General features: G+C 44.3%; 12 protein-coding genes across 12 annotated transcripts; 6 read left to right on the top strand and 6 right to left on the bottom strand.

The window, feature by feature from the left end:
* Positions 1-3: 3 nt before the first annotated feature.
* On the bottom strand, positions 4-626 carry CYBJADRAFT_164639 (uncharacterized protein; the record flags this gene model as incomplete). Its single annotated transcript, XM_020213864.1, has 2 exons — positions 4-8; positions 47-626. The coding sequence occupies 2 exons, from the start codon at positions 624-626 to the stop codon at positions 4-6; spliced, it is 585 nt and encodes a 194-aa protein (XP_020068146.1).
* Positions 627-895: 269 nt separating this feature from the next.
* CYBJADRAFT_169655 (uncharacterized protein) lies at positions 896-3,395 on the top strand. The gene has a single exon (XM_020215884.1). The coding sequence runs from the start codon at positions 1,021-1,023 to the stop codon at positions 3,253-3,255; it is 2,235 nt and encodes a 744-aa protein (XP_020068145.1). The 5' UTR covers positions 896-1,020; the 3' UTR covers positions 3,256-3,395.
* Positions 3,396-3,915: 520 nt separating this feature from the next.
* CYBJADRAFT_169654 (uncharacterized protein) lies at positions 3,916-4,181 on the top strand (the record flags this gene model as incomplete). The annotated part of the gene is made up of 1 exon (XM_020215883.1): positions 3,916-4,181. A coding segment is annotated over one exon (266 nt), but the record flags the coding sequence as incomplete, so codon positions are not given.
* Positions 4,182-4,458: 277 nt separating this feature from the next.
* On the top strand, positions 4,459-5,424 carry CYBJADRAFT_175400 (F-box protein; the record flags this gene model as incomplete). The annotated part of the gene is made up of 1 exon (XM_020216702.1): positions 4,459-5,424. One exon carries the CDS (start codon positions 4,459-4,461, stop codon positions 5,422-5,424), a length of 966 nt encoding a protein of 321 aa, XP_020068143.1.
* On the bottom strand, positions 5,237-6,515 carry NUC1 (ribonuclease). Its single transcript, XM_020215882.1, has one exon. The coding sequence runs from the start codon at positions 6,441-6,443 to the stop codon at positions 5,451-5,453; it is 993 nt and encodes a 330-aa protein (XP_020068142.1). The 5' UTR covers positions 6,444-6,515; the 3' UTR covers positions 5,237-5,450.
* Positions 6,516-6,615: 100 nt separating this feature from the next.
* CYBJADRAFT_169652 (uncharacterized protein) lies at positions 6,616-6,992 on the top strand. The gene is made up of 2 exons (XM_020215881.1): positions 6,616-6,718; positions 6,739-6,992. Exons 1-2 carry the CDS (start codon positions 6,710-6,712, stop codon positions 6,883-6,885), a joined length of 156 nt encoding a protein of 51 aa, XP_020068141.1. The 5' UTR covers positions 6,616-6,709; the 3' UTR covers positions 6,886-6,992.
* CYBJADRAFT_169650 (YqaE/Pmp3 family membrane protein) lies at positions 6,866-7,500 on the top strand. Its single transcript, XM_020215880.1, has one exon. The coding sequence runs from the start codon at positions 6,910-6,912 to the stop codon at positions 7,360-7,362; it is 453 nt and encodes a 150-aa protein (XP_020068140.1). The 5' UTR covers positions 6,866-6,909; the 3' UTR covers positions 7,363-7,500.
* A 131-nt stretch (positions 7,501-7,631) lies between these two features.
* CBP1 (Cbp1p) lies at positions 7,632-9,233 on the bottom strand (the record flags this gene model as incomplete). The annotated part of the gene is made up of 1 exon (XM_020216701.1): positions 7,632-9,233. One exon carries the CDS (start codon positions 9,231-9,233, stop codon positions 7,632-7,634), a length of 1,602 nt encoding a protein of 533 aa, XP_020068139.1.
* Positions 9,234-9,624: 391 nt separating this feature from the next.
* Positions 9,625-15,394, top strand: LAA1 (AP-1 complex accessory protein LAA1; the record flags this gene model as incomplete). The annotated part of the gene is made up of 2 exons (XM_020217240.1): positions 9,625-9,644; positions 9,871-15,394. The coding sequence occupies 2 exons, from the start codon at positions 9,625-9,627 to the stop codon at positions 15,392-15,394; spliced, it is 5,544 nt and encodes a 1,847-aa protein (XP_020068138.1).
* A 1,000-nt stretch (positions 15,395-16,394) lies between these two features.
* CYBJADRAFT_132171 (kinase-like protein) lies at positions 16,395-17,414 on the bottom strand (the record flags this gene model as incomplete). Its single annotated transcript, XM_020213040.1, has 1 exon — positions 16,395-17,414. A coding segment is annotated over one exon (1,020 nt), but the record flags the coding sequence as incomplete, so codon positions are not given.
* Positions 17,415-20,584: 3,170 nt separating this feature from the next.
* On the bottom strand, positions 20,585-22,171 carry CYBJADRAFT_195328 (MFS general substrate transporter; the record flags this gene model as incomplete). Its single annotated transcript, XM_020217552.1, has 2 exons — positions 20,585-22,078; positions 22,112-22,171. The coding sequence occupies 2 exons, from the start codon at positions 22,169-22,171 to the stop codon at positions 20,585-20,587; spliced, it is 1,554 nt and encodes a 517-aa protein (XP_020068136.1).
* Positions 22,172-24,715: 2,544 nt separating this feature from the next.
* ATG8 (ubiquitin-like protein ATG8) lies at positions 24,716-25,518 on the bottom strand. The gene is made up of 3 exons (XM_020215879.1): positions 25,376-25,518; positions 25,204-25,256; positions 24,716-25,146 (listed from the first exon to the last, which is right to left on the bottom strand). Exons 2-3 carry the CDS (start codon positions 25,235-25,237, stop codon positions 24,794-24,796), a joined length of 387 nt encoding a protein of 128 aa, XP_020068135.1. The 5' UTR covers positions 25,238-25,256; positions 25,376-25,518; the 3' UTR covers positions 24,716-24,793.
* Between the last annotated feature and the right edge of the window lie 1,080 nt (positions 25,519-26,598).

Below are 26,598 nucleotides of genomic sequence, written 5' to 3'. Positions count from 1 at the left end.
CCATTATCCTCATTTCCCCCAGCAGCATTCATCACATTCGCCACACCCACTGCATCACTCACGGTGGATGAAACCTCCAAGTGCTCATCCAGCGTGTTGGAGGACAGAGGCTGGATAGTCTCCCTATCACTACCATTACTACCGTTGGAATCGTCGTGACCATCATCACGAGTACACTCCGTCTCATTGCCCAGTTTCATATCGCCAAGCTCCTCGTCAATAACCTCGAACCCGTCTTGTCCCAGCACTGACTTCAGCAGTGGCCATCTATCGCCATCGACGTTCCTGGCGCCCAGCAGCGACACGATACCCATGAGCTTCCCCATAACCAGCTCACTCAGCTCCGAAACCTCATTCGCCAGAGAGCCGTCCGCCAGCCCAACCTTGAGGTGGTGGTTCGCCTCATCTATGCTCCTCACACACCTCCTCAGCCTCTTCTGCAAGAGCTCATGAGAGTGTCCGACGTTCTGCTGTAGTCTCAGCGTGCTCTGTACTTGTTTATCCAAATCAGTCCTGTACTTAGTTGCCGATTCGACCAGAGAGCGTTGCAACTCCTTCGTCTCCTCGGGCAGGTCGCTCAGCACGTTCACCAGCAGCGTCTGCGATAGCGAAGGGAGCTGCTCCATACCGTTCGTATACACCAACACGGCCTCCTATCAGGCTAACACGAGCTGTATAGGTGAATACAGGCCTTGTATCATAGTGATAGTAAGCTGTATGTGTGTGTTGGTACGCGCAGCATACAGACCACCCGGACACCAATTTGGAATCCTGCTTCGGCCACGCACCCTGCTTACGTAATATCGTCGCTCCAGCTCTATGGGCGCTTTTGTTTACAACCCGGGCCCGCTCATTGTTGTGGTTTTCTCCTACTTTCCATCAACATTGCGCTGTAGTTGGATGTTCAACGGCGGCTGATACCTCTCTAAGCTAAGCGCGGGTATCGTTTTGGTCATAGATCTCTGTGAAGGGAAGACGTGACGTGGAAGGACGGAGCAGAGGAAGAAGAAGTAGAAGAGCATGCCTCCAAAGATCGTGTCGAAAGACAATACGTATGTTCCTCCACTGGAGCAGATTCATCAGAAGCCTTTTGCCAACCCAGCGAAGAGGATACGGGTCTCCAGGGCGTGCGACACGTGTCGGAAAAGGAAGGTGAAGTGTGACGGCAAACACCCATGCATCCACTGCACGGTGTATTCGTACGAGTGCACGTACAACCAGGTGAAGCCATTGGTGCCGCCGCAGAAGAAGAAGCCCAAGACAGACGACAAGAAGAAAGAGGACAAGAGGTTCCAGCTCCGCCTAATGAGGGAGATGTTCCCGGAAGTTGGTATAGAGGACTCGTCCCAGTGTGAGGCGTTTGCAAGGATATTTGCGAAGCACAGGACAGCTGGACAGGTGGACATGAAGGCTGTTGTTGATGAGTACAATGGTCAGATGCACAAGGAAACGCTGAACAGCTTGAACGCTGTGAACAATGCTGCTACCGATGCTGCTAATCTGGGCGCCGGTGTGAGCGAAAGTTCTGGTGACAAGTCTGCAGATTCCCACAAATCTTCAGCTCCCCGGAATGATCATCTTGAGATAAAGATAATACTTCCTCCACGGGAAATTGCACTGAAATTGATATACAAGACATGGAGTGAAAGCTGTGTCCTGTTCAGGTTTTATCACAGACCTTCTTTCATCAACGACTTCAACTCGTTATACGAAACAGCACCAGCAGAGTACTCGCATCATCAGAACAAAATGTTACCCTTGATTTATTCCGTTATCAGTGTTGGTGCGCTCTTCTCCAAGGGAGACAATGCCATTGATAACCAGTACTTGCAAGATGAAGGTTATAAGTACTTCATCGCCGCAAGGAAACTCATTGACATTACAAACACTACTGACATCGAAAGCGTTCAAACCATCTTCATGCTGACATTGTTCCTGCAATGTTCGGCACGTCTAACAACTTGCTACTCGTATATTGGCATTGCTCTTCGCTCTGCACTGAGACAAGGCTTGCACAAACAAGTTGAATCTACCTCACAACTGGATAACATAACACAAGAGTGCAGGAAAAGATTGTTTTGGACAATATACAAAATGGAGATTTATGTCAATTCAGTATTAGGATTGCCGCATTCCATTGACGAGGACGACATCACGGTAGAGTTCCCACTCGATGTTGATGATGTCAACATTGAAGTGGATCACATCGCACCACAACCAGAGGGAAAGTTGAGTTCATGTGGTATAAACAACTGCCATACCAAACTTATACTGATTTTGAATCACATTGTGAAAAAATTGTACAAGACTTCCAAACCGATATATATGATCCCAAAAGAAGTATTCCAATCTTTGGAGAATGAATTGAGATTGTGGAAGTACGAATTGCCCTATCAGTTGCAACCAGACTCTTTACAGAATATACCACCTGTGTACATGCTTGCTAACAGATTGCTCTACTTGGATTACTTGCATGTTCAACTTATGCTCTATAGGCCTTATATTCACTATGTGAAGCTTGCAAAACAAAATGGCGCAACGAGAGGTTCATTCAAGAGCTTTGAGTACGATAACGGTATGCACTGTGTTGGTATTGCAAAGAAGATTATCATGCTAGCACAAACGATGATTCGTAATAAGATGCTCAATGGGAGTTATTGGTTCTCGATCTACACAATCTTTTTTTGTGTGGCGTGCTTGGTTTATTACTTCTTGGAGATTGATAACCACGACGAAGAGATCAAAGTGGCAATTGAGATTGGTAAGGAGATGTTAAGTGTCTTAAAAGAAAGATCTATGAGTGCTGAGCGTATCTTCAACCTTTTAAACCACATGTTTGAAAACTATGAGAGACACAACATCAAATTCCAGGAGCTACAACAGCATAATCGCGAGGCCACAACACCTAGACCATCAAAAGGTTTGAGAAAGACTTCTAGTGGTACTCTGCTCAACAGGGTTGTGTCACCAAATGCTAATGCAAATGCAACCACCGCAAAGGCTGACAATACCAATAGAGAGGAGCCGTTCTTTGAACTTGACGGCGATTTCAACATTGATATCTTTAGCAAATTTCTTCCAGGTTATCTATTGGAAACACCTGGTAAGTTGGATAATTTGGAAATGATGGCACACTCGGGCAATTATGAGAACAGTCCATTGGGGACCGTGAGTACAGCATCTAAGAATGACGAACGTGAGTTTGATTGGGAAAGGTTTATAGACAAAGATGACGTATTCGCTCTCGACGTCTGAATTTTAATGTGGAAAAGAGAGAGATTGTCTTATAAGGACAAACAGGATATTGTGTTGTAGTGTTCATAAAATCATACATTGGGGGCAGTTCACTGGTTGAACTTCTTCTTCAATAGTTCCAAAAGCGAGTGGCCTTCAGGTCTTTTGATTCTCTGTTCGTAGGAATAGTAAGCTGTAGTTCCCACGAAAACTCCAAAGAGTGGGTCTAGATATCTTTGCAGCTGTTAGTGATGAATGTCTTGATGGTTATGATATGGTTATTACTCACTTTGATATGAGGTATCTGTTCATCGTTTGTCCGATTCTGGCGTATCGCTTATCCGAGAACACACTCTAATTTGTCCTTTTTGTGTCGCTTATTTGTCCCCTTGTTGTAATGTCCAACTTTTTTTTTTGCATGTTGATCTTTCCCAAAGCACGCGGCAAGACAAAGTGCAGAGAAAAATAGCACAAAAACAGAAACTCTCTGTGACGCGTCACCGTTCATCGGGAGCCCAGGACACACAGACAACATAAGTTAGAGTTTGGTGATCTTATAAACAAGGCAAGACAGGACGGGTCAAGTCAAGTCAAGACAGGGGACAAGACGCGCGCTAACTTCAACACTCAAATACGCCAAAACGTATACATTTGCCTTTCGCATTTTCACAGAGCGCCATAATGGAAGTACCTCAATCAGCAAACGTGTACACGCTAAACTCATTACCAGTGAGAATCAGATACACAGGCACGCATGCTCTGAAGCATTTCAAAGTCGAGGAGGAATTGAAAGATGGGGAGAAGGTTTACAGCACACACATCCGTGGACGGAGACTTATTGGTAAAGAGATGCCCTTAGAGTATCAAGCGCATATTTTGACAAAGCAGTTCGACGCGTTGCAATCCTTGGGTGTTTGCGAAAAGGGCATATGGTTTGAAAGAGAAGGCGTTGAAAATAACAAGACTGATAAATTAAAAGAGATGGTTGAGGTAGCTGAAAGCATCCACGGTTAATGGTGTCTATGGTCGGAAAATTTGCTTGTAGTTTGCTAATTAGCTGCGAGAAAGCCACACACGAACACAACCTCGAGGACCAGGCAAAAACACCCCGGCTTTTAGGTGCGAGCCCAGCCGAGATAACAAAACAAGTAAACAACAACAACAACGCCTTCCTTCCAAGGAATACAACACGGAGTAGAGAATCTTCACGCAGATTACGTGATAATGCAAACGCTTCCATTCCCTCATGAGATTCTTCTGCTGGTCTTCCAGCACCTGACAAAGAGAGATCTTCTGAACCTCAGCGTGTGCAGTTCAGAGCTACGGTATACCCTTAAACCGTACATTCTTCGGGAGGTCAAGTTTGACTGGGGGTTCATCCTTCGAGAGTTCAACCATCTGTTGATAAAAAGAGGTCAGAAGAGAGACTGCGACGGTGAACTGTTGCAAGTCTCTAGGGATTGTGAGGCCTTATCGCTGCGCCAGTTTGTTGAAAAGATCTTCGTCACACAGGGTAATCTCCAAAATGAATGGAACTTCAACTTTGGTGCGATGGTGAGCCAATTTGCCAATCTGACTGAGTTGAAGTTGACCATCGAGAGCTCGTCGAGCTTCCTCAAGTACAACGACTCTCTACAGTCGATAAAGAAGCTGGAGCTCTCGACGATTGCGGAAGGGTCTATCTTCAACCTGAACCATTGTCAGCACTTCACGAAGCTGACCACCTTGAAGATCAATGGCTTCTGTGTGGACTTTGATCCAGAGGACACTAGAGACTTACCATTTGTTATCAAGGACCTGGAGCTGATCAACTGCTCATGGAGCTATCCCTTCCAGCTCAGCCATTTTGGACATGCCATCACAACACTACAGCTAACCTATATCAACCATCAGTTCATACTGAGCGAAAGGTTCAGAGAGTTTCTACACAACCCAAGCTTACCAAACTTGCAATACCTGACCATTTCGAATCAGAATGTCCTGACATTACACATAACGTACAGGATCATGAAGTTTTTGAAGAACATACCAAATCTACAAAGGCTGTACCTCCTGGGAAAGATAACGAATGAGACTATAGACAACTTCACTGTGCACGACTTGGAGAACAAGGTACGGTACGTGCTGAACGTGAACAACGTCAAGATCTTCTACTCCTCGTTTGTCGACGCTTCAAGGAGTATTGTCTGAATGTACTGAGGTTCTATATACAGGTTTCACTTAGGTGGGGGAAGTAAGAGCACGTCTTTCTTTGGTGGTAAGGTCTTTGTAGCGTTATCGAACTCCCTCACGGTGATCTCGCACTTGACCTCCTTGCACAGCTGCTTCTTCTTGCCCTGTGGCACGTTCTGCAGAAAGGTCAAGCCAGAGGATCTTTCAAGGGCCTCTACAGGGACCTCAAACTCCGTCAGCGAGGTCTTGTTGTCAATGACACCGTTTGGAAGCACGAAAGCAGCCACGCTCAAGTCACCGTTGGGCTTTTCACCGACAACGAGCTTGAAGAAATGCGTTGGCACTGCAATGTTTGGAGGATTTCCGATCATTTCGTACTCAACCCTCCACTTACCATCGGCACACTTCTTTGGAAGGTACAATGGGCCTGTCACCAGGCGCACGCTTGGGAAGTTCGCCACCTGTTGGCGACAGAAGTACTCCAGGTGAGCCCAGTAGTCTCTGTTGAAGCCATCGCCAACTTGTGGCGATATGTTTGTCAACAAGAATGTCTCGTTCATCGCCTCTTGCGAGAATTTGGCATTGGCTGCTGGTGCCTGGTGACCTCTGTCATACCCAGATCTGAAGTAATCCCTCAACTGTGCCCTGAATGCCAGAGGGATCTGCTCGTCTTCCTTGAAGACGGACTTCTTTCTATCAACGTTTCCAGAGTTCTTGAGCGACTCAGGCGTGATGTGCTCCACAACGTAATACGGGTTTCTCTTCTGTCTGTCATAGCACGAGATGTACTCCTGGTGGGTCTTCAAGTCATGGACAGGGCCTGGGAACCCATACTTGAAGAACTCTGATGGGTTAACACCTCCCGGAGACACAAGCGTGCCACCGCCGGTAATCGTCGTTGGCAGGTTCTTAGACGCTGTGTTTGCGCCATTGGCCTGTTGAGCATTCGTCTCCGTGGATGATTTGCCCCAGAAGAAGTTCGCAACAGCGGCAGAGACACCTGCGCTCGCAATACCCGTGGCCAAGTACTTGGACATATCTTCAACTATGCCTTCGACGCTGTCAACAACTCATCGCCAGAGGGTACGTCCGTGTTGGTAAACCCGGGAAGCGAAGGAAGGAAAAAAAAACTTTTCCTCCCCCCCCCCCGGTTGATTTGTCCCCGTTCCCCTGGAAACGGGCGGTTTCATCTCCAAAGGCGGGACAACCTTTTTGACACAAAAACACCACCGTCTACTGTGATGAGTGGGAAAATGGCCACCATTCACCACCGCCCGCAGTGGCAACACGTAGTGTGCTTACCATGGATGGCCGTCCCCTCGAGATGGAAGCCCCCTCGAGATGGAAGCGCTAAGCCAAGGATACAGGGGATGGGTCCAAGGTTTGTGGGATTGGACAAGAGGAAAAACGTTTCATGTCCTTGTCTTGCTTGGTTTGTCCCTGTTGGTTTGTCCCGGTGGGTGCTGTGTCTACGCATAGCCATCGAAACAGACTCGATCATCAATGGCCGTCTCGATCACTTTGATAGATCGCACTATAAACGTCCTCTTCATACTGGAGACGTATCTATTCTCTCTGTTTCTACTACCTGTTGAGGCTATCGCCGCGGTGTTTGAGCTCATAGAGGACACTAACGAGATAGTTGGGGAGGAGAATGACACTGCGTTGCTCCATGTTCTGGCCACCGGCCATCATGTGTACTCGCTATGGGCTCCTTGGTACAACTTTAGGCACTGGCTGCACGGTGAGACCGCACAGTTGTTCAGAAGACACTGGTGGATGCTGTGCCTGTCCTTTGTCATGCCACCACTGGCCATATATTTACGCTTTGGAGCGTGCACCAAGCTCGGCTTGTCTATAGGCCTAACGTGTTTGGGATTCCACGCGATTGCAGTGTGCCATTCTGTGTACATCTTGTATTTCCACCAACAGTATAGGTATAGGATTGGGGGATGATTCTACATTGAGGTTGTGCTGCAGCTGTGCTCGGTCGAGAGCATTAGAGTAGAAGGTAGCTTGGTTTCACCACTCCGTATAAGCAGAGCTTCTATAGTTTCCACGTTTATGACATATTGTAACTCATCGCAAAGTAGCAAAACGGTGTAGCGTTGCAAGACCATTAGCTGGGGATAACATTTCTGACCATTATTACAAAGAGGAGTGGAGTATGAGGGCTCTTGAGGTTTTACAATAATTGGCAAGTGGTCTCTATGTACAAGCATGCATTAGTTTCCGCACATAGTGCGTTCATATTTTTGCAATGGTTCACACTCTTTTACGGAGTAGTCGCACCCCTTTGTCCAGATTCTCTTGAACTGCTGTTCACTATCACTTTCTCTAAATCCAACTTGTGCAGCATCTCTATTGTAGCATCTCGTTATGTCAATTCTTAGGTCTTCCGGTGACATCCCCAGTTCGACGAGCTCTAATAGAGCCCAATCCATCACCTCTCTCATATTATGTTTTCTTGCCTTGTCAAAGATTGTCTTCACGACAATAATCCGGCTTTGTAGCCCAATTGACAGTCTTATGAGATGTTGCTGTTCTTGAACACCCCATGGGTTCCGACATATGTCTGTGCTCATAACAGGAGACTTCAACCCAAGGCGTGAATACGCATCCAAAAGGAAATCCTGTGTTGAGCGTTCATAGATCATCTTGGACTTCCAAACGCCTGCGTACCCAAAGGTCTTCGTCAGGTATCTTATATAAAGGGAGCTCAACATGGTCCAGAATGGATGTGTCAATTCAAACATTGATCGACATTTATCAACAATATCTTGTACAATCACCAACTCTCGCTCATGGAACTGTCCCTTTGTGGAAACCAGATGATTCACAATCCTCAGGTATGCAGAATGGGATAACTGTTGTGGAATTCCATGCGTAAAGCTGATGGCGTCCATGAGATCCCCCTTCTGTAGTAGTCCATCGACTATTATAGCGTAGTCTTTACTCTCCATACCTGAGTGAGAGATCTGCGACATAATCCTCTCCAGTCCTTGGTAGTCTCCCAGCTTCATATTCATTTTCAACAAGGTACTTAGAACTGGCCGTGGAACTGGAGTTTCCAGGTTTTCAACGATATCGTTTATCATATCGATATCGTTCTGTAAGATTGCGTATCGCATGATAGAATCTACCAAAAAGGGATGCGTGTAATGCTCATGTGGGATCCTCTGTATCAAGTCTTGTGCAAGCTTTTGGTATCCCTTAGACTTTAAGAACTCCTTGATCATTATAGATACAACTTGAAGATCATAGTCCATGATGTTGGAATATACCTGTGAAATTCTTCTCCAGTTCCGATACATACCAGCTCTGTTATGTATAGATGCATCATTCAAAATCAACTCGTAAGTGCTTCTAACTTCAAAATCGTTATTTGAGGCCTTTATATGGTTTGAGAAGAACCTTGTGAGTTTTGATAGCACGCTCTTATTGGTGTATAACGCTAAGATCTTTTGCTGAATCTGGCTGGTGTGGTATACGTCGAACTTCCAGTTGTACTTTGACGTGATCTTCATGATGAGATCCAGTGCAATTTCATCGTTCTTCGGGTCCTTCAGCAGTAGATAATCCAGCACCCTCTTAACTATAACTTCGGGATAATGATGCTTCAGCACAGTTGACGCAGCCAATAACCCGTTATCCCAGTGAAGACACATGTCGACGATGATATGCTCCATCGTCTCTCTCTGGTCAGCTGTTTTCGATGTGGTCAGTTTAGAGCTCATTTTAGCACTTTCTATTCCGATATCACCATCTAACGACTTCAGTACTTTGAGGAATAACACAACGTCGTTATGCCTGGCCAAAGACCTCATTTGTACCGCCAGGAACGTCTGTAATGCGACATGCTGTCGTATGGCCCGTGATACATTGCTGAGAGCGGTCATTAGAGCGTCATTGCTCAGGCCAACCAGATCGGAGCGCTGAGACTCATCAGTGCTGGAAAGCTCCAGTGTCCTTTCTACCAACTGTTTCGGCGTGATCTGACCTCCTACGGAATTCAAGTACGTAGCCAATGCGCTTGGCCTGCTGGTCACATCCATGCGAATTCTCGACACAACAGGACTCACAGAGCTTGAAGAGCAATACCGCACCGAGGCCATACGAGCATATTTCGAAAGCAAGCAGCAGCGTCTCATTGCTGAAGTTCTAGAAGAATGACACACACACAGCGCTCACAGAAACAGAGAAAGAGAACTCATCGCTATGAGACCTGTGACGATGAAGTACTAAAGTGAAATTTTACTCCGAGGCTATCTCCAAAACATTCACCGGAATTTACCCCTTTAGGATACTTTCCTCGTTGGGATATTTCTTCGAGAGTTTTCCGCTCGTTCCCAATCGCTCATTGGGGGGAAAACAGCGAAAGGGCCGAAAGAGAGGACACAAAAGCGTAAATAAAAGAACCACAAAAACGACAAGTGTAAACAAACGAGCCACAAAAACCACAAGTGTAAACAAACGTGCTGGAAATATGTCTGTGTTCTTCTCTTGCGATGCGCTGGTGAGGGAATTGGGCATATCAGATAACAAGCAGCGTACTTTGTTAAGTTCTCAGGTGAAGTTATACGGCGAGATCACCGGTTGCGACGTTGGAAGCGCTGTGGTGAACGAGTTGTTGCAACAGTTGGATGAGCTTGTTGATCTACTGCACAATGACAAGAACAGCCAGTTTCTGAAGCTGTTGTCGCAACCTGTTTGCTTGTCTATGGGGAAGAACTATGCCGCGCTGCTCACGCAGAATAGAACGAGGTTGTTTGACACTACGAACAAGTTCATCACAACGTTCACCGATACAAAGAGGCCCACCGAGTTGAAGAACTTGTCGTGCGTCGTGTTGACGGCGATCTATGGGAGTTTTGGTAGAGAGGTTGTGTCATTCATCCCAGGGCTACTAGTGACGATCTTGAAGTACTTGAAGAAGGAGAGCTTCGACGTCAATCTGAGTGCACTCTGGTATGCCATATTGAGAAACGGTGGCTCGCTGGAGATGACGGACTCGGTCTTGAGCAAGTACCTGAAGCTGCTCAAGATGACTGAGTCCATAGAATCGCTGAAACTGCTATACGGCTGCTTTGGCCAAGCCGTTGGCTTTAAACAGATTGATGCGCTGACCTTTAGAACTACTTATCACCCTTACATTCAGTTGGCTTTTGATTCACATAAAGATGTTCGCGTGCAACTGGCCAAGTCATTATCAGAGTACATGGTGTTGCTGAAATGGGACTTGACCACATGTTTGGAATTATATGTTGAGCTTTACCTTGAGAGTACCACGAAAGAACAGGAAACTGGAATTGTCGAATCAATGGTGCATTTGATTTCGATGCAAATTGTTCGAGATGCGGATTTTGCTACCCACAATACTCTTGTAATATTGAATAACCTGGTGAAAATTTTTGACCATGAACGATTCCATGGATTTACTCTGAATCATAAGTTCCGTATTATGAATCATTACACTCAACTGTTTACGACAATTACACAATTACTTGGTGAATCTTCATTGTGTTTATTGTTGGATTCCATTATTCCTAAATTGGATCAGGATTTAAGCATTTGGAATACAGTGCTTCTTCTAAAAGTGTGTGCACAATTCATCTCGAGAGTTTCAAGTCTATCTGATGGACGTGTGGAGAGGTTTAGAATTACAGTATGGAAGTTGTGTCTCTCTCCTCATTACGAAATCCAAGTAAATGGTGTCTTAGTGTTGAGGGAAATCGCCTCAAAATCACCCAACATTATAAAGGAGATTTTGGAAACTTGTACAAATGAGGTTATAAATAATACAAAACAGCCCTTCTCAGAGAAAATTGCCACCAACTCTTATGGAATGTCACTCATCATATCAAATCTCGTTGCATTGGCTGATTTAGACTATGTTCCAAAATCAGTGGTTGAACACATATGGACTTCCTGCATTGGAGTTATCAAAGAGAATTTGAAACTCACAAAGTCAAACCATCACACCCTTGCAGTGTGTTGGATTTCGATTGCTGGTGTATTTACATACCGCGATGAATCATACCTTTCAACTCTTGTTGATGAATTCTTAACAATATTTGAAGCTTCTGATATGACCGGGACCATCAAAGAACAGCCGCTTGAAACCTTAACTGTGATCTCTCGTCATTTATCTGCAGTTGTTGCATTCCTCAGAAGTGTTGAAACCACTGATTCTATTAGCAAGATCATGGTTGAAAGTATATCTCGCTTAAGAACATTGGTTGCTGCTGTGAAGTTGGCTACGGATGCAGGAGTTGTGGCCGACCTCGTTATGAAGAGATGTCAGCAGATATATTTGCTGTGTATTGAATACGTCAAAAGAGAAAATAGCTCAGTTTTAATCCAAACAGTGGCTAATTTTTCGTCTCTTCCAAATTATACTTCAACTGTTAAAAACGAAGTCATTACACCTTGGACAAAAGATGATGGATTCAGTAATGGCCTATCTTCAAAGTTTAGAGGGTTTGAAATAGATGAGTTGTTGATCAAATTTCCAAATGTGAAGTACGAAGAGGTAACCGATTGCTCAATTGATTTGAAGCCAAGACCAGTGGGATCAAGTGAATCAAGCCATATCAAGAGTTGGGTTGCTGATATAACATGGATAGACGAGATCGAATCATCTTTGAATGTTCCTGTGGAGTGCGCGCTCGAATTAGACACACAGCAAACAATATTTGGTGATTACTCAATACACCAGCTGTATTCTCCGCCTTCGAAGACATGTGTTGTGGACTTGTCAATGGAGTTCTTCTCTTTGACGTTTCCCTACTTGTCCACTAAAGTTCAACTTTCAGTCTTGGAAACTTTACGATCTAATATGCTGTCGAAAAGCTGCAATGAATCTACACAAATTACCCAGGCTATAAACTTCTCGATCGTTATTCATGGATTGTTGACTCTAACTCACAAAAATCAGATCCCACTAGATAGCCAAGTTGGCATTCTGCTTCTTGAAACTTTAAGACATATTTGTGCCATTCACCCGGAGAGGTATTTACTTACACTGAACTCCGAATCTATCGGAATTCTGATATCCTGTACCGACTTGAAAGAGCAGATTCCTATCTTTTTAAAGAGAATAGTTGATGATCAACAGGCACACTCAAGGGCATTCAACGCGCTAATCCTCAGTAACATTTATCGGTACAATGCCTCTCATTTTGGTAACATTCTGGAAATGTTGCTGAAACTTGTCAAAGATGGCCATCCCGTGGTGCATGCCTGGAGTATGGATTCATTGGCCACAATTATTGGAAGACATTTGACAATGAATATCGAAAAGGCAACTGAAACTATTCAGATTCTTGGAGACTGTTATCTCAGTGATTGTTTTGGTAAATTGTCTCCTGTCTCTAACCTGAACTGTGATAACGATTCCAATGCTGTTATAATGAGGGTCTTAAGAGCTATCATCAACAGTCTGGGCCCTTCAATAAAAGATCTCGAATCGAAGACTAAACAAATTGTCAAGAATCTCATATTTAGTGGTATATGGCTTTCAAATAACACACATGAACGCCTTGAAGCAATCAAGATGATTCAAGAGCTTATCATTTATGACCATGAACACTTTACCACTGAAAATGTTGTTGGCATTTTGTGCTACATTATTGAAGGAAATATCGGTAAGTCTATTGGGTCTGAGTTGATGTTCACTATTTTTGAGGAAAAAAACGAAGTGTTTCCTATGACGTCTAGTTTTAAGACTTTGGAAGTATCTTTGGACTTTTTATCTCAGTTAGTCAAGATGTCAGAGAACAAGGCATTTTTTGCAAAGATTGAACCATTGATTTGGATATGTTTGGAGAGGCTTCCTGACTCCAAAATCTTGAAAAATATGATCAAAGAACGTATTGAAGAAACATACGATGTTGTTTGGTTTGTCAAACTACAAAAACTATACAGCGTTTCCAAACAGGAGTTATACAAATACATCAGCAACAGCAATAACAAAATCCTGGATAAATACAAACACGTTAAAACTGAGGTCAATGTCAAGGATGAAGAGGCGCAATCCATCGCGAATAAATCTGAAGTAGAACAGAAGGGGGAACTGGTGGACTGGAGGTTCAAGGCTGATATTATCGAGTTTTTGAGGCAACTTTTAGGTTATACTACGAGAGACTCCAAGTTTTATTCACAAATTTCTTCTAGGGTCTCTGAGGTTGTCAAGATATCTTTTGCAGCTTCGACTTCTTCTGCAATACCATTGAGATTGGCTGGTATGAAGCTTCTCGGGGAAATCATTTCGATATATGCACCTGCAAAGGATCCCATCTACCCTACTATACCATTATTGGAACAGCAGCAGGCCCAAATAACGTCAGCCCTGATGCCTGCCTTTCAGGAGGGCTCCACGCCTCTGTTGGCATGTGAGGCTATCAAAGTTGCCGCAATGTTTGTCGGATCTGGTGTTGTCAAGGTGACAAAACTTGGAAGAATTTTGAAAATCCTGACCGGAGCCTTGACTGATCTCCATGGAGATGATGAGTTTAAACTCAGTGACGTCGTTGTTACTAGTGAAGTCGGTCAAAGGAGGGTTAAGTTGGCGATCTTGAATGCTTGGGCCGAGCTGGAAATTCTCAGTAAGAATGAAAACGAGGATCTGGAAAAATTAATTCAAGAGCATATGCCTTTGCTTCTGCCACTGTGGATTTCAACTTTGAAGGAATTCTCTTTGATGAGACATGGGTCTTTTATTAAAGGTGAGGACTATCAAGCCTGTTGGGTGAACTTAGTTGACGTTATTGGTTGTCTCACGGAATCTGGAAATAACCTGATTGCAGACTTGTTGGGTAATGATGCACTGGGATTTTATTATATGCTCTATGCACATTGTATTTATGCCCTCCTGAGAAACGAAAATCGACTCAGAATATTATTGGCGCTGGTGAAGATCCTAGATTTCAAAGAATTGATTAAACTCATCTACTATGACGATATTATCTACGAAAGTATGGAAGTTTTTGAAAGACTTCTTGTCACAGGAGAAGAAGAGGAGCAACTTGTTGTCTTGGACATTACGTCTAAGATGTTCTTGAATCACTTTGACGTTAACCAGGAAGATGATTTCACCGAAAATGCCGATAAACTGTTTGACATCGTCCAATCCAATATGACAACTGCCACCCGTTTCATCTCCTCAGATGCGGATTCCAAAGATGATGGACTGAATGCCACTGAGCTTCAGCTTGTTAAGAAAGGGCTGGGATCTGTTGCTAAAATGATGTCAAAGTTCCCAGAAATTATCAAGCAAGATCTCTATGCTAGTTTGTTGTCTATCATTGCAAACATCTACTCATCTTCGAAGAGCTCTCAGTTGGTCCCACAAATTCTCCCAATATTGAAGGATGTGATTCATGAACTCATTGACATCAACGACATATCCACAGTTAATAACTTCTACCGTACTGTGAAACCAAGCTTAGATTCTCCGCTCATAACAATACTGACAATGAGTGTTCTCCTGTCAAGCGCTCCAAATCACCTGAGACTCTCACAAGATGACGTTGATCTCGTTGTTTTGAGTATATCTCAAGGCTTGTCAGATCAAGACAGTGTTCCATATGCAACGCAAGCTGTGAGATCCATTCTTGCGTCCCAAAATGCGATAAACAGTGCCATAGTTCGTGGTTTGATAAAGCAAATGGTGCTGAAAACGTTAGAGATTGATGATCCTAGACTTTCTCTGGAGATTCTAATTCTTGTTGTGAAGCAATATCCAACACCACAGCTGTACACCGTTTTAATAACACTCCTGTTGCAAACTCATACAAAGCATCCTCATCTGAGCGATTATATCCACAAGAGAATGGTTTCCCTCATTACAATTTCTCCGGATTCGTTCAAAGCTGTGGTTGGCAGCCTAGATGCCACGCATAAACACGACGTTGAAGTCCTTGTGAAGCTGGGAGAAATCGACACAAGAGAAGAAGGAGAGCATATAAAACTAAAAGCATTCGAATAGATTAGAACAATATACATTGCATTTTCCGATAGAAACACCTCATTCCAACGAAATATTGCGGTTTCTAGAACTGTGCCCGAAAGTTGTGTTCTCTGTCGCAGTAACAGAAATCACAAACAACGGTCATCACAAGCTAAAAAGATGCAATGAAGCCGTATGCATTGAAACAGCAAGCCAGATGTTTCTATGTGTGTATTTTATATGTACTTTTAATATATGTATATGCGTATGTGTGTGTATGAATCTGACTCTGTGAATGGAATCAAGGAAGGTGATTGTGCTTCTTCCTTCTTGTGGTGGAGGCTCCACGGATGGACATGGCACTACCTCTTGAGTGTAATGATGAGAAACTTGAGCCACGTTTAACCAGTTCTGGTGATTGGTCTCCACTTTCATTCCCGCTGCTATATGACAGTGTATTGGAAGCGAATGGGTTGAAATTCTGTACTCTTGGAGAGGCCAATGAAGATGGTGTTGTGGGCGACGGAGTTCCATTTGGGTTCTGCTTGTCGTTGTCCGCATTTGGCGGTTGTTGCTCAGTCTTTTGATGTTCTTCTTCAGTCTTTTGATGTGCTTCTTCAGTCTTTTCTTCCTCACTGAGCGATGCCTCCGCAAGAGACTTTGTAATGTTTGTGATTGGCGAGGTTGCGATGCTCTCGGCCTCAACTTCATCCAATGTAGGAAGCGCTTTTGGAATAACCAACGGCTCTGAGCCATGGTTGGATCCTGGTGACGAAGCAGATCCATTGATCTGCGATGACGAGAGGCTCTTGTTGGAGCTTGGTGACAAGACATCGAGGTCCAACATCGATTTTGGCTTCACAAGAGGAGATGGTGCACTCGATGACTCCCTGGACTCTTCAGGCTTGACAAACATAGATGCACACACACTCGCATAGCTTGAACTGTCGTCTGGGTCCTCTTCATCAATACAGCATTCGACTTGTGTGAACCAAGGGTCTGATAGTACATCCTCTAGTTTGTAACGAGTTGACAGGTGTGGGTCCAACAGTCTCCAAGCAACCCTTGCTGCGCCAGTACTCTTAAACTCCTTAGCCCATTTGAACTCATACCCAGGGCCATGGGATCTGTCGGCGGTTCTGAAAGCCGGTGTTGAGTTACACAGTGTAGCGTACGACACGGTCCAATCACGATACATGGCGTCGGTGTTTGATGCAGAAAGGAAAGGTTGAGAGCCATATATAAGCACGAACAGAATCATACCCAGCGCCCAGTTATCCTGATCAAACATAATATACGACGACTTCTTGGTTGGATCCTTCAGGTCCATAGCCTCCGGAGGGACATATGGAGGTGATCCGACAAATGTCTTGCACTCTTTCAGCGGCGAGGACAAATCGTTCGGATCCTCGTGGGCGTAGTCAGCAATACCAAAATCGGTGATCTTCAGACAAGCATCTTGATCAATCAAAATGTTCTCGGGCTTCATATCACGATGTGAAATACCACAGTCTTGCATAAACTTCAACCCGTACGCTATCTGCTTGAAGAAACAGAACTTCTCGTTCAAGCCACTGCTCTTGTAATGGTTGGTCTTTATGAAGTCATACAGATCGCCGTGCTTGCAAAACTCCAGGCAGATCGCCCATCCACGCTGGATCGTTGTATATGTCTGGACTTTCAATAGTGCATAAGTCCCAATGATATGTCTGTGTCCGCTTAGTCCCTGTCCGATAATAAACTCTCGGGCTGCGCGATGGTAGAAATGGTCTGGAGTCTCATGCTTCAGCAAATAGAGCTTTTTAATCGCAAACCACTTGTGTGTGGCCTTCTGCTGGGCGCCAAACACCATGGCACCACCACCAGACCCCAACTTCTTCAGCTTGCTCTGGTCGTTGACAAAGAACAGCGAATTGACCGTCTCCGTGCTCTGGTGGATATCTGCCGGCAAGTACGAATTGGGCTCGGCCAATGGGAACGGTAGCACGTATGTCTCATTGTTCAGGAAGGATGAGCCTCCGGCACCACTTGCGGACCCGTTTTGAGTTGCAGTGCTCATGGCAGAAGGGGTTCTCGACGACGATAGCTGGAACGACGATGACGTTGATGCTGGGTAGCCGGCCATTGGCAGCTTGGGCAGTCCCGACGTCGACAAAGTGGGCAGCACATGGTGATTTGATGTGCGTGGGACCCTTGGGCCTGAAATGTCCGCTCCTGTTCCTAAAACGTCAAATGTCTCCTTGACACCTTGAGTAAACGGGTTGTGGTTGTGCGAGAGGTCTGGCATGCGTGCGCTCGACGTCGACCTTCTCACGGGCGGCGACAACGGTTGGCCTGTCCTACCATTGCTGTTGGCCCTAGTCCGCGTGTGATGGGAGAAAGAGCGGATGAGCGTGAATGGGTTCTTGGACTTCTTCTCGCTGTTGCTCCTCTTCACGTCTGCTGCTGTTGCTGCTGGCATTGTCCTTTAAGTCTTGTACCCAGATTGCTATGTCCTAGTCTCCTTGGGATCAATTCGACTGGTTTTGATGCGGTTACTGCGGATGGATTTGTCTGTCCTCTGTGTTTTTTTCTCTCCCTGCTTTGAATAGTCAGGTGCTGCAAATTCGAACGACACGAAAGGCTTCTTCACGGATAAACTATGATCTCAGTGCTGGCCAAAGAAGTACCGAAAATCACTGTTAGGACCAGACAATCAGAAAAGCTTGAGGATAATGATCACAGTTGTCTCTTCTACGTCGCTAACCCTGAGTCCGTTGATTTCAAACCCGGATGTTTCAGAGATGTTTTCCTTAAAAAATGTTGATCGAATGGGAGAAATACAGTTTGTCCCTATTTTTTTCCCTGTCCTTCTCTCCTCCCTCTGCTCTTAAAAACGTTTTTTCTCTCAGTAGTGTTTAGGTTTGGGGAATTTCTTTTTAGTTGTCCCCATGCCCCCAGCTAATATTTCTCCTTTTGCTGCCCTTTCTATGGACAAATTTGAGTTTCACGCGGAAGATGTCCATGTCTGTTCCTCATTATTGTTGGGAACCTACAACCGGGGATTCATGAAGGGGGAAGTATATGTCCAATGACAAATAAGTAGAATTACGTTGTCATTTCCGACCTACAACACTTGACATAATATACGATAGTGGTTGGTCTCAATGAGTTTTGTGTCATGTTGCTGTGTGCTTTTTTTTGTGTCAGGACTCAGCTGAAAGCAAGCGGAAAGCAAGCTGTTGCGGTCCGTCATAATCATCTCTGTGATCAGACTTTACCGCCAGACAATAATCATTCTGATTAATATGACTATGGAGTGCGGTGCCGCGCCCGTCCGCAAGCGTGCCGAATTCCGTCTAAGCTAGCACATGGAACAGCTGGCTGCCGTGTTAGTCTCTTGGAGGAGGGGCTTCAATAGTTGACGACTCGACCATTTCACGTACGCCGCAAAGGGGTCTCACCAACTTGCGGCACGGTTGCACCATACATTTGCCTGGGATTATGTTGTCACTCAAGGCCGATCATCTTGAAACTTCGGGAGTCATGACCACGGACATTTCTCATCTATGCATGTACATTGTTCCTGTAGACGGCCGACATCCCCCAACAGTACTGGTAAGCAACCTTCAATGTCCCTCTAATGAGTACTAAGCTGGGTTCCCCCTCCAAGTGTGTATCAATAGGGAGTTATTCACCGCATTTAGTATAATGAAACCCCTCTGGAATTTATCTGTCTTGAATAATGATCAGATTAGTACTGTCGAACCTGAATATGTGTAGAGATAGCGATAGATAACGCTAGGCTTCGTGCAGGCTGTCTCGAAACTTCTAGAATGTCAGGTGTTTTTTTTCATCTTCTTCAATGGCCCATGTGTGGTTCAATCGCCGTCAAACAGCAATATAATAGCCACCACCCCATGTGTTCACACCGTATTGTGATATATACGGTGGCCAATTGAATAATCTCGACGGGCATGTGCTTCCCCAACGTGCTTGTAAGTACCTCACTCTGCCCAGAACAGGCGGATGCATTGTTAGGGTGGAGACGCTAGACGGGGAGACCAGTTGTCTGTTGGGGTTTAATTTTACACCATGGATTGGTGAGAGCGTAAGCCTCTGAGACCCTTTAAACATACATGTCCTCTGACCATGGCCTTGGACCTCGATTATCTTAATATGTACTGTAGCGAGTTGGCATCGTCGTCAGCGCGTAGGCCACATTTGCTCAACGACTCAACAGCCAGGGTCTCTGTCACGTGTGCCATTGTTGAGCAGCAGCGGTGACTTGGAAGGCGCGTAAGCGCCCAGAACCCCTAAGACAAACGCCACATGTTCCAAAATGGCAGCCCCGTAAATAGTAATCCGTGACGACCAGATTGCAGTCCAAGACTATTTGGAGTGGTGGTCGGTGGTGTCCTAGTCTTTTTTCTTCTTTGTGTTTGAGTAGTGTTTATTCAAATCGAGCGTCTTGTCCCATTCTGCTGATTGGACCGTCATCCCCTCTAGGACAAAAAAAAGCGGCATTACGTCATGGGCTTTCGAGATTGTCAATTTCTTAAAGTATACAATTGACATTGGAGCTACAAATGTCGTAATTGCTGTCCATTGGCTACAAAGGGTGTTAGAGTACGAGAGGTTTGGACATGTTCTATAGACGTTACATCGATTTAAACTATTAAATAACGTTGGAACTCAATAAATGTGTACTGACATCTTGCCATAATACCGCAGGGACGTGTAATACCTGTAGCCTGTCTAACGTGGATGCATCAACCATAACTTGTAGCCCATGACAAGAGACAGAGTCAGAGACCTCAGAGGATTACAGCCTCCATTTTAGAGCATTCGACCATCCTTGTTCAGCCCAGATGGCCCATCCTATATCGTTTAAAAGGCTTGTGTTTTGCAGAAGTCTCTCCAATATTGGACACGAAAATCTTTGGGACATGCACAAAACAAGCGTTTAGGTCCACTTCGGATTAACCTGGGGATGCTTCTAAGAATCAGAGTTTGGCTGAAGATGCAAGCGCTAAGACATCTACTCTCTGAAACCGGATATAGACTTTGCCATATGGATTAATTACCAGTTTAGGATAAATTGTTTTTGCTTAAGGGACAAGAGTGCATCTCATTACATCAAGAAAATGACAATGCTGACTACTCGGTTCTTAGTCGCTTGCATGAGAATGAGAGATATGTTTACAAATCGTAATCACTTTCATATTCCATTAGTGTAGCTTACGTGTCCTAGATCAAGAACCGGAAATCAGAGTTCACCTTTGAGCCATCATTCCCACGCCCAAGCTCTTTCTCCCAGTTCATTGTGCCGTTCTCGATTCTCTTGTTCAGCACACGAAGTCTCAGTCTAAGAATCACTGTGATGATTATTGAGCAAAGGACAAAGACAATGTTACAAATGAAAGCTGTAAGGAATCTAGGCGCAGAACTCGTAGGATAGAGATAGGAGTTCCAGATGGAGGTTGAATTGGACAAACAGTTCATCAAGGAAAGCGCAATGGCTCTCTTCAGCGGTGGACGGGGAACACTGTTGGACATCCAGGATAGGATCGTAGTATATGAGCAGTACAGCGATGGGATCATCAAGCACATTGAAAAGTAACGCGCACCTGTGTTCATCGTGGCAACTGCAATGATGAAAGAAATCATGGAAAGAACCAAAGGAATTGTCACATGGAGGAATCTCTCGCCTGTTTTGTCTGCATGTCTTGCCCAAATGAAGGTTGCAATAACGGCAAGAATATACGGTGGAACAGTAAGACCAAGTGTGGTGATTCTGTCAAAGTTCAAGGTTTCAACAACTGTTGGGAAAAAATTGGTGACACCACAAGCAGCAACTAGGAATGACAGGATACCAGTGATTGACCAAACCTTGATGTCTTTAATAGCTAGTAAGAAAGTTGTCCAATACGACTCTTCGTTCAGTTGATCTGAATCGTCTTGTCCAACCTCTTTTCTCAGTTTCCATAAGACCAGGTCCCTTTCCTGTTCTGTCAGGAATTTGGAGTTGTGTGGCATATCTGGAAGGATAAAGTACGTGAATGGCACTGTAAAAACAGTAATGGCACCTTCGATGATGAACAGCCATCTCCAGGATCTTAATCCTCTGGATCCATCCATATTGTCAATGATTCCCGCGGCTATCAAACCTGATAGTGCACCAGAGAACAGTGATCCAGAATAAAGAACTGCATTTCTGAAGGAGAGATCCTTTCTTGTATACCAGCAAGACAAATAATACAACGCAGAGCCAAAGAAACCAGCTTCAACAAAACCGAGGATAAGACGAATGACAAGAAGCCCAGCATAGTTCTGGACAGCACCACAACAAGTGGAAATAATGGCCCATGAGAACATGATAATGGTGATGAACAAAGATGGTCTATTTAGCTTGTTGACAATCATGTTTGATGGAATTTGCATCAGGATGTAACCCACATACAAAATAGAGATACAGGTTTGATATTGGTTACCGACGAGTCCAAGATCCTCTTCCAGTCCACCAAGACGTGAAGAGGCAATATTGTTTCTGTCCAAGTAGTTCAGAATGTAAATCCACACCAATGCTGGAAGGATTCTGAGATCGATCTTTCTTGTGACCTTTTTGTCAAACGCTGCGAGCTCGTCAGATGACATATGTTTCAACGAGTCAGGAATCTCCAACTCTTGTTGTAATTGTTCGCTACCTGCAACATTTTCCACTTCCTCGCTTGTGTCGCTTAGCTTGATCTCATCTCTTGATCGGGTTGACGACACATTTTCGATGGACTCAATGTGGATGTCCTCAGGTTTGTCTTTGATCTCCATGCTTCTCATGTGATATAGGCGATAATGGAGAACATAGCTCAATAATTCCCAAAACACCTGGTTATAAGTCTCTGTTTATATACAGAAGGGATCACAGCGTGCCAGGTCTGTTTCTAATGGCATCATCAACCACAAGTGAGTACAGGACGGCATGTTTTCAAGAAGCGTCGTAATAGGTTGGCGTGACTCAACGCCTACAGTTGCTTAAGGGTTAACTCTATGAAATCCCAACAAAAAACAGGTGTGCAAAGGTGAAAGATGCGTATTTCTACCTTATTCTGCTTGACTCGTTTGGTGTAAAATGATGAACATGTATACTCCTCCACTCGAGCCAGACATTTGAGGTGATGTGAAACTGTAAGGGCCTACTCTAGCGCAGATCCTCCCCCATTCGCCATGCATCAAATTAGTCCGCAACGCATAATTTCCAAAGTCTTGGGGAATTCTTTCGGAAATATTAGCCGATGGTGATGCCGCCTGGTGGTTGTGCTTGGAACTTTAACTGACCAGTGTAGATTTACAGCGTATAGGAGACAGTGAGTTGATCCGGGTGGGGCCTTGGGACTCTTGTCCGGCGTTTCAAATTGTCCCAACGACCATTGACGATAGGCACATTAGTTATTTTTAAGACATGTATCGGCTATGGATGGGACACTGTGCGTTAAGGACGTCGGCGTTCCGTGGGGTGCTTTTGGAAGCGGTACACAGCGCTACCGAGTCTGGAGTCTGGAGTCCGACTATTAGTCTGTCTTGGGGAGCAGTATTTAGGCTATAAGAAGCTTTACATTCATTTTTATGTATATCACATTTCGTGGTATCCATTTGGCAGCGTACATTTCGTCATATACAAGGAGTTCTTTGTTCAAAGCAACTTGTTAACGAAAGTACGGGAAGGATATCAGGCGTTGTCTCAGCATCACCATGGTTAATCTCAGGACTTTCGACACTTTGAAACCTCAAGACGCGTATATTTCAATGGACAGACGTATTTCATCTGCCGCTTGATCAAAGGGGGATATGTAATGATCCGGAGTCAATAGTAATGATCAGACGTGTAGTCTTGGTGTGCGGGTCCTTTTTCGTTTCCGTACAGGTCTCACAAAACTAGCACGACTATTTTCAGTCAATCTCATAAGCTTCCCAACCCAGTAAACAGTCCACTCAACTGGGCAGCACACTATGTCATTTTTTCCTGTCTGGTGTTCTCCAATGGTCTGACCCGTGGTGACTAAACGCCGTGTTAGACGGTATATGCAAAGCTGGGAACCAGGACACCGAATCATTCAATATTGAGGCTAGTCAGCCTCCACAGTGCCAAGCACTTGTAAAAATGTGGGGTTTCTCCGATGTCAACTGTATAGTACTGTACTTAGTCGGCAAAATATCTTTACCTTACACATTACACGACACAAGTCGACGAACTTATGCGATACTGTCAAACTTTGCTTTAAGAATACTGCAAATATAGCCAATGTTTTTCAAACTGCAAAAGTGTTTCACCTTGAAAAGATCGGGGCGTGTCGACTTGGTAGGTTCTATCGTTTTATGTCAGTTTGAATAATCCATGATATGCAACACAATTGAACTCTGTAAAGTCTTTTTCTACAAATGGATAAGTTTACCGAGCAGCTCGTTGATGATCTGAACAGTGGTCCAATGACTACGACCAAAGGCGACAAACTTAAATAATTGATCATGGACGTTGTTGGACATATTGTGAATTTAATGAGATTTCGCCTGACCTCATCAGATCGAGGAAATGGCGAAAAACGATCAGCATTGACCATTGGACATTGGACATTGGACATTTTGAGACCTTCAGAACGCATCATTTTCTCTTGTAGTACTTTATACACTCCTCTCTTCGCCAGTATTCCCTAAGTACTTTGGAGTTACAATAGTGGAAACTTTACTATTGGAAGCAATAACAACCCATTCTAGGATCGTTAACAAGGACAAAGGCCTCTGAACTTTGAAATGTCATTGGAGATCAGATGGTTATCCTTCCTAGGCTTTTGGGCCGTGTTCCTGGGCCTCAGTGCATTTACGTCATCATTGAGCTGGCCATATGGCAAACTGCTTGTCACCAATGTTCATTATTTAATGATCGGGAATGGCAAAAACTGCTTTGGCAAAAACTGCTTTGGCAAGAGATATGAACGGTAATGCACCTTGTCTAAAGCCCTGCTGGATGAGACATTTGGGCTGTTTTTTAGATATTACGAAGCAGTGTTCGATACCGTGTCCAGGTTGTCTAGAACACAACTTTAGTTAATGACGTATTTCGATAACAGGACTAGTAATCTACAGTGCCATGCACGGTCAATCAACAGCCTTAATAATATAATTGTTATAGTGATAGTTGTGTGATATAAACTGCAGCATTGGTATCGTCAAAGTACATCCACGAAGGAAGGGCCAATGCGCTTTACAGATGTCATGAAATGACATGGAGAAGTGAACATTAGAGTAGGGAAAAAGGAGGAAGAGTATACTAAGGAAAAATTGGACTGGTTACAGGTAAGAATTCACTGTAGTGTTGAGATCTGAGGATGAGTGAGTGTGCTATTTGTTCGTTTCCTGTGTTGTCTGTGTTTGTTCACCCTCCTCATCTCTTCTCGACCAAACCAATCAGTCCAACTTCACCACACCTGGGATCTTCTCCAAATCACCAAAGGTGTTCTCACTAGAGTACAAGATGTACAAGAACCCGTCCTCATCTTTATGTTCCTCGTAGACAGAACTCAATGTTGCAGCCGTTGGTGGTAATATATCATTCACAAAGATGAAGATAGCCCTCTCTGCTGGCACGTCGATCCTTCTTCTGATAACGTACACAAACTGTCCGATGGTCAAGTCATACGGAACAAGGTACTTGTTCTTGTCGATCTCTGGCAAGTTGGACTTCTCCGCACGCTCACACACAATTGGTATACGGTTTGTGAACTTGGAACTGATCTTCTGAGACTCGGCCTTTCTAGACTCTGAACGGGGTGCTGTTAGTTAACAAGATCGACAACCCATGATAAAGCAAGACTTACCGAATGAGTGCTCGTCTTTGAAACGGAATCTCATCGTGTTGATAACGCTTAAGCTATCAGACTGTTAGTACAGGCGCCCTGCAATGTATTGTCCATCCCCTTGATGGCATGCCCCTTGACGATATCCCCACGCTCCCTTCCGTGTTGATAAAGACAACAAGACTTAACTTACAGTTTAAAGTGCTTCGGAGTGATACAACTGTAAGTGGTAGACGGTTCGATTCAACGATAGTGAACGGTTAGACGATTCTTTATCCACGCTATCACGTTCAGTGGTTTGATTTCTGTTTATCAGTTGGTTTGCCTTGTTTTGTTTTGTTTTGTTTTGTTTTGTTCTCCTTTGTTGTTTTTGTGGTGGCGTTTTGCCCCTACATTTTCTGCCAAGCTACTCCACGGGCAAATAAAAGATAAGCAGTCTGGGCTGTAGCGTTCTGAGATTTACGCTGGGTGTCCGTTCTGAGATTTACGCTGGATGGGAACAGCCAGAGCACTGCTATTGCGCCACAGCATCAATTGAGGTGAATGTTCAACTAGTAACAGTTCAAGGTACGAGATGTCTAGGACTAAGCCCTCTCTTCGGCATATCCCTATTCATAGCAGGTGATTTGCTGTAGATGGAAACGTCAAATGTGTTCCTGTGCCCTAAAATGAGTCGAAAGGAGACTACTAACTTCACCATGCAAAGCATCACGTATCTATCGTCCATGCGAGCTGGACAAGGCCGACATTCTAATGGCTGTAGGACATAAAGCAAATGACTTCAGTTTCATGAGCAACTTCAAATTCATAGGTATCAGGCAATAATTTGAACTACAAACGTAAAGGGTGTTGTGCATGAGAGCAGCAGTGGTGCTTGCAAGTTGACTAATCATCCTGGTCAGCGAATATTGTCCTCGTATAAAATAAGTTAGGTCCTATATAGTCCGATATTTATAAAACCTCTGAACTAATTCTACAATCTTCTGAAGATGGGCAGTAACTTCTGTTCCAGGTCCTTACACACCCTATGCTCAATTCTTAAGAGTAGCATCTATCTTCTGGAACATAATGCTGTTTAAAAATGGATTTAATTCGAACGTCAAAAATGTATATTATAGGTAGAGCAATACAAAGAGATGTATCTGAACGTAGATCCTAGGACTCAAAACCACCTATAGAGGAAGAAACAAAATAATGGGACCCAATAGAATGGAAATACGTTGGAAACTTGAACACTTTTCGAAATCAAAAAAGTGTTTCAAAAGAATCCAATTCGAAATAAAAAAGCATGTTGCCAACGACTTGAAATCAAATCAAAGCAACAGCGAAAAGAAGGGCAGAAAGCACTGAAATCACTGACTTTTTAACTGCTGTGCCTTCATAAGCAGGGATATCTGCAGTTGTCTCAGACCCAGA

Source organism: Cyberlindnera jadinii, assembly GCF_001661405.1.
Source record: "Cyberlindnera jadinii NRRL Y-1542 unplaced genomic scaffold CYBJAscaffold_20, whole genome shotgun sequence".
Taxonomy (NCBI): Eukaryota; Fungi; Ascomycota; class Saccharomycetes; order Phaffomycetales; family Wickerhamomycetaceae; genus Williopsis; species Williopsis jadinii.
This window is presented reverse-complemented; position numbering and strand designations above follow the sequence as displayed.

Bases quoted from the DNA above. Each gene is read 5' to 3' on its own strand.
- CYBJADRAFT_169655 (XM_020215884.1), top strand. From the start codon at position 1,021: ATGCCTCCAAAGATCGTGTCGAAAGACAATACGTATGTTCCTCCACTG.
- NUC1 (XM_020215882.1), bottom strand. From the start codon at position 6,443: ATGTCCAAGTACTTGGCCACGGGTATTGCGAGCGCAGGTGTCTCTGCC.
- CYBJADRAFT_169650 (XM_020215880.1), top strand. From the start codon at position 6,910: ATGGCCGTCTCGATCACTTTGATAGATCGCACTATAAACGTCCTCTTC.
- ATG8 (XM_020215879.1), bottom strand. From the start codon at position 25,237: ATGAGATTCCGTTTCAAAGACGAGCACTCATTCG. The intron at 25,147-25,203 runs GTAAGTCTTGCT...CACCCCGTTCAG, and splicing joins CAAAGACGAGCACTCATTCG to AGTCTAGAAAGGCCGAGTCT.